General features: G+C 40.0%; 1 protein-coding gene across 1 annotated transcript in view; it reads right to left on the bottom strand.

Annotated features, from left to right (window-relative positions):
- COX16 (cytochrome c oxidase assembly factor COX16) overlaps positions 1-12,485 on the bottom strand; it is a 33,837-nt gene extending 21,352 nt beyond the window's left edge. Inside the window, 3 exon segments of the mRNA XM_067731936.1 lie at positions 5,105-5,176; positions 12,218-12,404; positions 12,406-12,485. Of these exon segments, the coding sequence (XP_067588037.1) occupies positions 5,105-5,176; positions 12,218-12,404; positions 12,406-12,470 (324 nt within the window). The 5' untranslated portion in view covers positions 12,471-12,485.
- Between the last annotated feature and the right edge of the window lie 398 nt (positions 12,486-12,883).

Raw genomic sequence — 12,883 nt, 5'->3', positions numbered from 1 at the left:
CTAAAACACTTACTACCTGGCTCCTTACAGGAAAAGCTTGCTGACCCTGAATTTAGAGCTAAAATAGAGATGAATTTCACATACATAATACTGGGGGGAGGAAAAGGCAATCAACACAATGATAAGGCAACCTACTGAATGAAAGAAAATAAGTGCAAATCATATAACTCATAAAAGGTTAATATCCAAAATATATAAAGAACTCATACAACTCAGTAGCACCCCCTCCAAAAAAAAAATCTGCTTAAAAATTGGGTAGAGGATCAGAACATTTTTCCAAAGACAACATACAGATGACCAACAGGTACATGAAAAGATGCTCAACATGACTAATCATCAGGAAAATGCAAATCAAAACCACAATGAGATATCACCTCATACTTGTTGGAATGGCTATTATCAAAAGGACAAGAAATGACAACTGATGGAGAGGATGTGGAAAAAGGGAGTCCTTGTGCACTGTTGGTGGGAATATAAATTTGTACAGCTATTGTGGAAAACACTATGGAGATTCCTGCAAAAAATGGAAAATAGAGCTACCATATGGCCCAGGAATTTCACCTCTGGGTATTTATCTGAAGGAAATGAAATCACTATCTTGAAGAGGTATCTGCACCCCATGTTCACTACAGCATTGTTCATAATAGCCAAGACATGGAAACAACTTAAGTTGTTTAAAAGGGAAAAAATTAAACAAGCACTATTTCTTTACAAACTACAACAGTCAAGCAAAGGTTTAAAAAAAAAAGACTGTTAATGCTCAGGATTACAGTGCACTTAATTGTACACTTAAATCATATTACTTGGAATGATGCAAAAGCAGATAATCTATTACTGTGGAGCCACAGTTGTTAGCATTAGGAGTCAGGAGAAAACAAGAGCAACAGCCATAATGAAGGCAGATGAGCTATGTCACGTCTATTTCACACTAATTGAAAGCTATTGCTTTCAGCTTATTTGTTTAAGCCCGCCTCATGGGTTCTGTACTTTCCTTTCAACCTTCCATATCCACAACTGAAGAGCAGGAATTTTTACATCCTGGGACACTGGATTTTCAGTCCTAAAATCAGGACAGCTCCAGGCAACCTAAAACGGCTGGTCACTCTGAATCAATACAGTCTTTTTCCACCCTCCTCAAAACTTCTCAGCTGTACTTATCCTTGATCTTTCTTAACTGAATTTGTCCTCTCAACCACAGTCTTGACCCCCAGCCCTTGACCTCAGCAATCTTTCCCTCGACTCCTCCTTAATCTCAACCTCTCAACCCTTGTAAGAGCTGTCAGCCTCAACCAATCTTACCTTCTCAATTCCTCTCAAATTTAATCCACCTTACCCTCTCAACTTTATTTGAACTCAACCTCACCTAAACACTGACTCTTGACTTCACCTGAGTCTGACTTCTCAACATCAACCAACCTGGACATCTCAGTCTCAGTAGGTCTTGTTCTCTGATCCTTCTCACCTCAACTTTGTCCTCTCAGCCTCCTTCCATAGACCTTGACCAATCTCATCCTCTTAATTTCAATCAGCCTCATTTCTCCCACCTTTGTTCTCTTTACTTCGACCCCCTCGTCTAGACCTCTTCTGTTATTGCAATCTCCCTCACTCTCTCTTGCTACGAAAATTTACCCAGTCCTCAAAAGCAAAGCCTCAAGTCATCTGATATTTACTCAGATTTTAATATTATATCACTATCAATTTGCTGCTAAAAATTTTTCTGGAACCCGTTCATTTCTATCTTCATTGCAAATGTTTTATTTCAGATTCCATTATTGTTCATCTATACTCTACTGCCAAAGTGTCTTAACAGGTCTCTGCATCTCCACTTGAAACAATCTCCTCCCTCCTATCTTGCTCCCCCAATCTCCCCTCTATGTTAGCCACTCTATGTTATATAATACTAATCATTTCCATCATTTAGCTAACTCTTACTCATTCTTAACCTTAATTCAAAGGTTGATACCTCTAGCAGACCTTCTCTGATACCCCTTTGCCAAGTCTAAACCGTATGCTTCTCCTTGAAGTTCTAGTAATGTTTTATGCAGAGTTCTAATACAGCATTTCACTGGGCATTGTTATATTGTATGTTTGGATACATTTTTATATTAGATGTCTCCCAGCCTTGATGATGCTATAAACTTTATAAGAACCAGTTTCTTGAATCTTTATCTGTAGGATCTAACATATGATAAACACATGACAAATATTCAATTATTTTTCAAATATGTACATGCCATCCCATTTCTAAAAGTCAGATTATTATAACTTTCATCTTAAAGCAAAAGGGAAAAAATTCCTTAATAAAATAATTGGAATGCTAACAGAAACTTTAAAACTCAGTTATAATTGCTCTATTCCCTCATAGAAAGTATATATTCCTTTTAAATTTACTATTTTTTCTAATACCTACTGTCTTTAAGACTAGCTAGGGCTTCCCCAGTGGTGCAGTGGTTGGGGGTCCGCCTGCCGGTGCAGGGGACGCGGGTTCGTGCCCCGGTCCGGGGGGATCCCACATGCCGCGGAGCGGCTGGGTGCATGAGCCATGGCCGCTGGGCCTTTGCGTCCGGAGCCTGTGCTCCACGGCGGGAGGGGCCGCAGCGGTGAGAGGCCCGCGTACCGCAAAAAATAATAAGAAGAAGAAGACTAGCTAGCGTTGGTATTTCTCTTAAACCATAAAATTAACTGAAAAAATTGAATAGGGCTTTAATACTCTCCCACCAACGTTACTGAGGTCTGCTAATGAAATACACCTGACCCTTGAAAACACGAGTTTGAACCTCGAGGGTCCACTTATACAAGGATTTTCCTCAATAAATAACTGTTGGCCCGCCATGCCATATCTGCGAGTTCTGCATCCGTGGATTCAACCAACCGCAGATCGTGTAGTACTGTAGTATTTATTGAAAAAAATCTGGGTATCAGTGGACCAGCACAGTTCAAACCCCTGTTGTTCAAGGGTCACCCGTACTCAGGAAAAAACCCTCAAATATCAGAGGTGTGCCACAAACAAAAGCTACATACTTCTGAATGAATGAACCAGAATTGGTCTGTAACAACAGACCTGAATTTGACAGTAATTGTGTAATCATAGAGGTAGGAATCCTAGTTCTAGCCCTAAACAGCCACATGGCCTTAAGCAAGTTACTTAAGCTCTCTGAGACTCAGATTCCTCACCTGTAAAAATAAAGACAGTCATATATCTACACAGGAACCACTACAGTCCTACCACAAATACATACGCGTTAAAAGGATCGCTATGAAAAGACAGGTATCACTATAATGAAAGATAATTTTCCTTTCTTTTAGTATTAGTTACTAAAGATACCCATCAATATAACTTATAATTTACTGGTATTAATACAAAATAGCTAATTTACAATTAGAATAATAAAATGGAGTGAAATTATTGTCCCCTGTTCTTTAGTCCCTTCTAGATCCTAAAAATGGCTACACCAGAGCATATTTTATGGGAAAAAGCTAACAGAACTGCAAAGTTTCTAGTGAGTGAGGAGAAAGATAACTAAATTCTATACATTTCATGATTCACTTCCATGTGATCATTAATGTTATTTTAAAGAGTAAGAAAGAGCCCAAAGATCATATATCAGCCTTGAAAAGCAAGATAAAACTCAGACTGCTTAGTATATTGAGTATACATGATATCATCTCACACCTGTCAGGATGGCTACCATCAAAATAACACAACAAATGTTGGTGAGGATGTGGAGAAAAGGGAACCCCCCTACACGGTTGGTGGGAATGTAAATCGGTGCAACCACTGTGGAAAACAGTATGGAGGGCTCTCAAAAAACTAAAAATAGAACTACAGTATGACCCCAAAATTCCACTCCTGTGTATATATCAAAAAAAAACCCAAAAACACTGATTCAAAAAGATACATGCACCCCAATGTTCATAGCAGCATCACTTACAGTTGCCAAGATATGGGAGCAACCTAAGTGTCCATCAACAGATGAATGGATAAAGAAGATGTGTGTCAGACCTACTAGAGCATGGACTTGAGGATCTGGGGAGGGGAAAGGGTAAGCTGTGACAAAGTGAGAGAGTGGCATGGACATATATACACTACCAAACGTAAAATAGATAGCTAGTGGGAAGCAGCCGCACAGGGAGATCAGCTCGGTGCTTTGTGACCACCTAGAGGGGTGGGATAGGGAGGGTGGGAGGGAGACGCAAGAGGGAGGAGATATGGGGATATGTGTATATGTATAGCTGATTCACTTTGTTACACAGCAGAAACTAACACACCATTGTAAAGCAATTATACTCCAATAAAGATCTTAAAAAAAAAACCATAATTTGCAAAAAAAAAAAATGCGTGTGTGTCTGTGTGTGTGTGTGTGTGTGTATATATAGATATATATACACACACACACACACACACACGTATGTTTTACTTAGCCATAAAAAAAAGAATGAAATTTTGCCATTTGCAGCAACATGGATGGACTTGGAGGGCATTATGCTAAGTGAAATAAATCAGAGAAAGATAAATACTGTATGATAACGTATATGTGGATTCTAAAAAATATCACAAACTAGTGAATACAACAAAAAAGGAAGCAGACTCACAATATAAAAAACAAACTAGAGGTTACCAGTGGGGAGGGGGGAGGGGCAACAGGGGTGAAGGCATGGGCAGTACACACTGTTGGGTGTAAGACAGGCTCAAGGATATAATGTGCGACATAGGGAATATAGCCAATATTTTGTAATAACTGTAAATGGAAAGTAACCTTTAGAAATTGTATAAAAAATTTTTTTTAAAGAGTCCAAAGATCATATATCAGTCTTTTTGTTTAAAGAGCTGTTTGTATTATTTTTATTATATTTAGTTAGTTAGTTATTTTATTTTTTGGCATCACCATGCAGCATGTGGGATCTTAGTTCCCTGACCAGGGATCGAACCCATGTCCCCTGCATTGGAAGAGCAGAGTCTTAACCACTGCACCACCAGGGAAGTCCCCATGTATCAGTCATAAAAAACAAGATAAAACTCAAGACAGCTTAGTTTACTGAATATTCATGTCTCATAAACCAGAACATACATGTACACATGTCAAACACCAATGACAGTTCTTACTTTAATCTTTACAGCATCATAACGGATTTGTGAAAACTCACGAAGACCAAAAGAACCTCCAACAATCAGCAACTGAAACAAGACAGGGAAACGATTAAACAAAATAGAAGGGCAGAATTCAGTCTATCTATACATTACTTATCTGAACACCAACCGTGGCAGATTATACAAAATCTTATAGATTATTTTCCCTGGTGAGTTACCATTCATCTTCTCAGAGTAGATATAGTACACACTATCACTGGGAAACATTTTAGCACATGAGCAAATACCAAAATCATTACCCCCACCTGTACTTGACCTTATTTAAACATCACCATCAGAAGCATTATATTAGTTGATTCTTACAAAAGACCTATGAGCTAGGGGAAAAAATATACACTTAATAGATGAGGAAATAAAAGTACAGTGAACTAAATGACTTGCCCATGATTGTAATGGGTAAATCCAGGAATAAAATCCTGGCCTTGCTTCTTCAAGACTAGAATTCTTTCAATTTTATGATTTTGCAAAATAGGCCAATTAGAGAGCATTTTTCTCCATTTTCTAACCAAGTGATAAAACAATCTCATGAAGTATGTTTCCCTTCTCAGTATGTGGTACACCTTAAAAGAGCCCATGAATGGCCATTGCTGCTTTAGCATCTCCTCCGATAATCTAACGGGCTTCACTCTCATCCTCAAGCTGTAAGTTTAGCAATTTGGAAAAAAATTAAGTTTGATCCCTACCATCAATATTTTAATATTACCAATTAAAGTAATACAAACAGATAAAAACACTGTAAAATATAAAATTCTATAATTTTGAAGTTGGAATACCAACAAAACCTTGAGGCTATGAATTTAAAAACCCAATAAACCTGACCACATAAAAATTTAGTCTCTTATCTGCAAATAAATAAAACAAAAATGACATCAAATCAAAAGACAAGAAACCAGGAAAAATATCTGTTATATATAACCAGCTAATACTTCCAATGTCAATATGTAATCATTCTTTGTATAAGTAAAGTAACTTTTTTGTCTCTTGGTTTCAATGAAAATGGGACACGCTGGGACCTGGGACCTGGGACCCTTTGCTGCAGTGCTTGCACCTGGACAAACTTCTCCTCCAGCAACAAAATGCAAAGAAAGTATTAGGGACTAAAAATTACTGCAAGCATGCACAGTTGGGACAAATTATGCACAACAAGATACAAAAAGACCAAAAACCCAACTGCCACTTCTGAAGAGCCGGGAGCAAAAACACGGTGTCAGGAGTAAAAGCAGGGTACTGCACATGCCCCCTACACTCAACACCACACAGGGGTGGGCAGACCACCTAAGCCACCCCTTTAGCCCCACCCATGGACACATCCCTACGCTCTCCCCATATAAGGAATCAGCTGGCCCCCACCCTAGGGGTTCAAGCGAGCGAGGGAACCTGTTACCTGTTTTCGCTCCCCCCTGCTAATAAAGTCTTGCCTGAATTTCTTGTCTGGCCTCTTATCAATATCTGTTGATTAAGGAAGGCCAAGAACCCTGGTTGGTAACAAAAAGACACACCTGTGATTTTCCTAACTCCTCTCAGCCTCCCTTTATTCATTCTTCCTCACCTTCCCATCTCAAATTGTTGGAGTATTTCAAAAGGCTCAGTCTTCACACCTTTTTTACCTATTCACAACCAAGAGAGTCCCTAGGTGATGCCATCCAGTTCCATGGATTTAAATAGCTTCTATAACCTAACAACTTCCAAATGTACATTCTCAGTGGGAAACATCCCACTGAAGTGAAGACCTGCCCTCCTACTTCACATCTCCACTTGAAAGTTTAACAGGTATATATAAATTAACATGAAAAAATTCTTGATTTTTTACCCCAACACTCTTTCTGCCCCAATCTGCTGCTAATCAATCTTCCACATCCCAATTAAGGTCAAATACTTTCATCCAATTACTCAAGCCAGCTTCTCTGGAGTCATCTTTAGCTCCTCTAATTCCTATCTCACATCTAATCCATCACTGAGTTCTGTCAAAATATTTCTTAAATCTGACAATTTCGGACTATATCTTCTTCTAATATTCTAGTCTAGGCCCCCATCATCTCTTTTCTGCACAACTGCCATCGCAATACCCACGTGTTACATAATAAAGAATTTGTCTGGTCTTGGTCCTGGGTTCTTGGGAGGGAGCTACTCACTTGGAATTTCCTGAGTGACAGGAGCATCTTTGTTATTGGGACCACAGCTGAGTTTATGCTAATGAGATGACTCACTGTGGGTCCCTAGATAGTCACAGGATAGAGGCTGGTCATGCGGGGATGGTCAACCATGTGACTAGAGGGTTGGGACCTTGAGCCATGTGATAGCCACCTGACCTCCTGACCTCCAAGGAGGAAAGTGAGGCAGGAGATTGAGTTCAGTCACACAGCCAATGATCCAATCAACCATAGATGATGAAAATCCCAATAATAGAATCCCAATAAAAAACTCTGGATGAGCTTCCTGGTTGGTGAACACATCAATGTGCTGGGATGGTGGCATACCCTGATTCCACAGGGAGAAAACAAGGAAACTCTGCCTTTGGGACCCTCCCCAGACCTTGCTCTAAGGGCCTGTTCTTTCAGCTGTTCCCAATTCATAACCATTATGATAAAACACTAATCCTAAGTATAGTGCTTTCCTGAGTTCTGAGTCATTCTACTGAATTACTGAACCTGTTTTCGCTCAGGAACTACCTGTTTTCGCTCAGGGCTATCAGGAACCACTGAATTTGTAACCAGTTGATCAGAGCACAGGTGGCCTAATATCGCACAGCTTTCAGCTGGTGTCTGATGAGGGGAGTTTTATGGAGAACTGTGCACTTAATCTATGAAGTCTGTACTAACGCTACATAGTTAGTGTCAACATGGCACTGTACTACCGACCACTCATTACCATGGTATCTACACTCCTAGCTAAATATCTTCATTTCTGCACTAGATCCCAACCATCTTATATACTGAAGGGCAGTGATTCATCAAAAATCTTGCTCACCACACTGCATGATTCATCATAAAAAATGCTATCATTTCTCCCATCTTATTACCAGATTTCTCTAGACCTTACTTCCCCATGTTCTTAGCCCATTTCTTTGTTCTCACCTGCAGTAAAATTTCTCAAACAAGTCGTCTGTGCTTGCTGCTCTTTCCACTTTCTCTCAGACCCATTCCAACCATCACTGACATCATGTTACTAAATGCAACGTTTAGCTCTCTGTTCTCATCTTATTTCATGAGCAAAATTGGACACCGTTGATCACATTTTCCTTCTCTTCCCTTAAACCTGGTTTTCCTTTTACCTCACTGAGAACCCTTCTCAGTCTCCTGTATTGGTCCCTCCTGTACACCCCAACCCTCTGAACTTGGAGTACCCCCAGGGCACAGTGTTTGATCTACTCTACCTACATTAACTTCTATCCACAGCTTAATGCAAGCATGGTGACCGCTGCTAAAGTAGAAGACCTAAAGAGAATATAAAGTTTCCTAACATACTATACAGAATGTCCAAGATAAAATAAACATTCACTTGTTACAAGAATCAGGAAACAGCAACTTGAATTAGGAAAGACTATCAAGTGACATTAGCAAAGATTTTAAAGGAACCATCATAAAAGTGCCTCAAAGAGCAATAAACAAGTGAAAAATTAGAAAATTTCAGCAAAGACAAAAAAAAAAAACCAACAAAAAAGGTGACATCAGTGAAAAAGAGTAAGAATCTCCAAAAACCCTCTCCATTAAAGCAATGAGAACACTGGCAAAAGTTGTCAAATCTACTTTTTCAGAACTTTGGAAATTAAAAAAGGCCTGCAGTAATGTTGGGAACATTTATGTAAGGAGAATGACTGAATCTCGGTTAAAGCAGAAAGCTTGGTGGCATTTTTAGCCTACCTGTTCCCACGACTCGACCCACACTCCTTGGTAAACATGAAAACCAGCAGTCTAAAATCATGATATAAAGCAGTAACCGCTGGAAGGAGCATAATGGGGTGGAGCTCCTTGAAGTCTTATTCCCTGAGAATTTTCATTATTTGACCAGTCTGGTGGTTCCCTGGAAGACCCACTCGCAAGGCTTTCTTTAGTTTTCCTGACTTGGAGCTCAACTAGTGCAAACAGACTTCTCCCTGGAAGTGTTTGCTGAAAAAATTCAGAGGCCATTGTTTAACATCATACTGCCTGTGGTGGTAGATAACAGGGCAAGGAATAGTCTAACCAAAAAACTCAAAGGATAATATGAGGCATAAGGTGTCCATAGCGGACTCTGAAAAGCTCAAACATATTCCTGACACTCTGGAAGGACATGCACATGAGCAGAACTGTCCACGTGCCCAGAGCAGCGCGTAAGCTCAGGAGAGATCTGAGAAGGCCCTAAACACTCACCTGTGGCTAACCTTGAGGCTCTGAGCAAGCAAGAAGTAACAGCTTAAGGCGAAGTGTAACCTGCCTGCGTACTGAAGGCATACCCAATCAAGCACACAGAGCCCCTTGACAAACACTGGGAAACTTACTGCTTCCAGGTGTTTAAGAAAACCTCTGCCCAATAAAAACAAAAACAGCCCCATTTAAAAATGGGCAAAGGACTTGAATAGACATTTCCCCAAAGAAGATATACAGATAAACAATAATCCACTGTATGAACGAATGTCCTGCATCATTAGTCATTAGGGAAATGCAAATCAAAACCACAGTGAGAAACCACTTCACACCCACTAGTAAGGGTTTAATTTAAAAAAAAAAGTGGACAATGAAAACTGTTGGCAAGAATGGAAAAATCAGAAGCCTCATATATTGCGTGTGGGAACGTAAAATGACGTAGTTTTTGGGAAATAGCTTGGCAGTTCCTCAAAATGTTAAACATGGAGTTACCATATGACCCAGCATTTCTACTACTAGGTATTTACTCAACAGAAATGAAAACACATCCATACAAAAATCCGTACATGAATGTTCATAGCAGCATCATTCATAATAGCCAAGAAATGAAAACAACCTAAATGTTCATCAATGAAAAATAAATATTCCAACTGATGGAATATTAGCCATTAAAAGGAATGAAGTTTTGATACGTTACATGAATGAACCCTGAAAACATTATGCTAAGTGAACAAAGTCAGTCACAAAAGACCATAAGTTATATTATCTATGAAATCTATAGACAGAAGTAGATTAGTGGTTAACTAGGATGGGAGAAGGGTAGAGGACAACACGAAGTGGCCACTAGTGAGTATGGTGTTTCTCTTAGGGTGACGAAAATGTTCTAAAATTAGACTGTGGTGATAGCTGCATAACACTGAATAAACTAAAAACAACTGAACAGAAAACATTAAATGGGCTCATTTTTTAGAATGTAGAAACCAGTAGTCACTGGTCAGATTAGAAAGGTAAATTCTGCCGACTAAATGCACAGTGTGGAAACTGAAACAACAAATATACTCTCTTTTTTAAGTGGTTTGGGAGACAACAAATATATTCTCTTTTTCAAGTGGTTTGGGAGAGCAGGGAAGGACAGTATTATTGGCCTATAACTGGTACTCTAAGTCCTCTTCTGTATGTTGCTGAATAAAGATTCTTATGAAGCAAGCATTAACATTTATCTAAGAGAGGAAATAATTTCAACTTGAAGTATAGTAGTATACTATAGTAATTACGGAATATTTGACTGATACATGATGAAGAGATGTATCTTTTGAGGTCTTTCTAGTAGTGTTGGGTTTTAGAGTACTGAATTCAACATTTTCCTCTACAAAAGTAGTTATATGTCTAGGACCCATATTTTGAAACAGCACAGACCTAGGTCCAGTATAGTACAGGTCCAATATAGACACAGAGACCAGTATAGAGAAATACACTTGGGAAGAAGTCTACTGTGGTAGTCTCCACTCCATGAAATAAAACAAATGAGGGAAACCTTAGAAGGTACTTTAATACTACTGGTTTTAAGAGCTTAGCTTTGATGATTTTGAAAGATAAGAAACAAAATCAAACTGTCTTCCAGTGGGACATGCAGGTGACCTCAAGGTAATGACTACAATTACAGTATTTTTGAATGGATCTCTATTTTGTGGCAGGGGAATATACAGGGAGGATAGTTTTTACACATTCCCCATCAGCTACATTGTCTTACAGCTTTCTTTAAACTTTTAGAAAGATAGATAAAAAGGAGTTTCCGAAGATGAGCAAGAAATCCGCATTCATCAAAGATGAGTAAAAAAACTCATTACTTTTCTAAGGTCACTTCTTTCCTTTAGTCCTGCTTAAATGCAAAAGCTAGTAACTTCACCTGTACCAAATCCATACTAAAGTAATAAACTATTTAAAAGAAAGTGGACTTTGTCCACATGCTTTTCATTTAAATTGTTTCATTTACTATGACATCAAGGCTTGCTGAAGCAAAGTAACTTGCCAAGGTCAAACTGAAAAGAAACGGAGTGGTATCGCTGGATTCCCACTCCGGCTGGTGTTGTGTTAAGCCAACAACAATCTAAATTTCAAGACGAACGCAACCTACTGTGAACTCCGCGTAGGAACAGATGCAAAGAAACAGACACCAAAACTACTTTCAACGTGCTTTAAAAATATCAACTATAATTCAGCGACCACCTTTTGAGGGCTGCTACAACGTGCTTCATTCAATTCACAAGGATTTATTTAACTCATCACAACCCTGGAAGAATTAAGCCAGTTCACAAACTAATAAGCTGACACCTGAAGATGCCCGAAATTATACAGTTAAATTAAGTAAATACAACTAGTTCCAATGCTGCAGAGTGTCGTCAAGCTGTAGCTGGGGGCGGGCGGGCGCGGAGCGGGGTAGGATGGAAGGTTAGTAATCACCCAGACTTGGGTTAACATCTGGTTCTCACATCACTCCAGAAGCACATCCAGGTAACTACCAAAGAGGTAAAAGGGGGACTCGAGATCCCACTACCAGCGCGGGGAGAGACTAGGAGACTAGGACCGCCTAAACGCCAGCCCCTTCCTAGCCCAGACTGCGGTTCCCGGTCGCACGCGCTACACTTTCACAGAACTCTCCTTCCAGCCAGACTTGTGGTCCCACCGCTTCCGGAATCCCTCCCCCACTTTTTCTCACGGCGCTCACCAACATGGGAACTCCGTAGCGAAGAGTCTTATTCTTGCGCAGGGCGCGCATCACCGCGGCGGCGACCATGACTGAACTCTCCGACCCGCTTGGATGCCCAGCCAAAGAGGCCAGCGTGGCCTTCCGAATCTCAGTGGCTCAGGGTCCCTCCCGAGGAGTACGTCCTTTACTAACCTCCTTTCCTTTGCCTCCCAGTGCAGGGCCCTTCCAGATAGGTCTCCGCCAGGCAAAAGCAATCGATCCGTAGTAACATACTCACGCTTCCCCCCGGAAATTCGAGCGTCAGAGGTTTGGTCCGGCAAGCCGGTTTGCAATCGGGACTTAGGGACTTACGTCGTGTGTGTAGTAACCGTCAAAGGATATAGAAACCTGTACCTCCTGTGTTGTGGGTCTCTTCTTAGAACACTCCCTGGCACATAAAATCCGCTCAATAAAATCTGTTTAAAAAAAGTTACTTTGAAGCCAGTACTTTAGCCTCTATAGTTACGTGTGGGATGGGTAGTTTACCAGCTTAAAAAAGATGGGGGGAAAAAGTGCTGTGAAAGTTTAGGTTTAACGTTAATTGGTGTAGTGTCTTGCTATCCGTGAATTTTTAATGTTAGTGCTTTTATTGCCAGGTTGCGTGTAATCTTCAGTCATTTATGAATGTCTAGTTTCCACTCATTC

Source organism: Pseudorca crassidens, chromosome 1 (assembly GCF_039906515.1).
Source record: "Pseudorca crassidens isolate mPseCra1 chromosome 1, mPseCra1.hap1, whole genome shotgun sequence".
Lineage (NCBI taxonomy): Eukaryota > Metazoa > Chordata > Mammalia > Artiodactyla > Delphinidae > Pseudorca > Pseudorca crassidens.
Note: the sequence above shows the minus strand (reverse complement) of the source record. Positions and strands in the feature narration are given on the sequence as shown.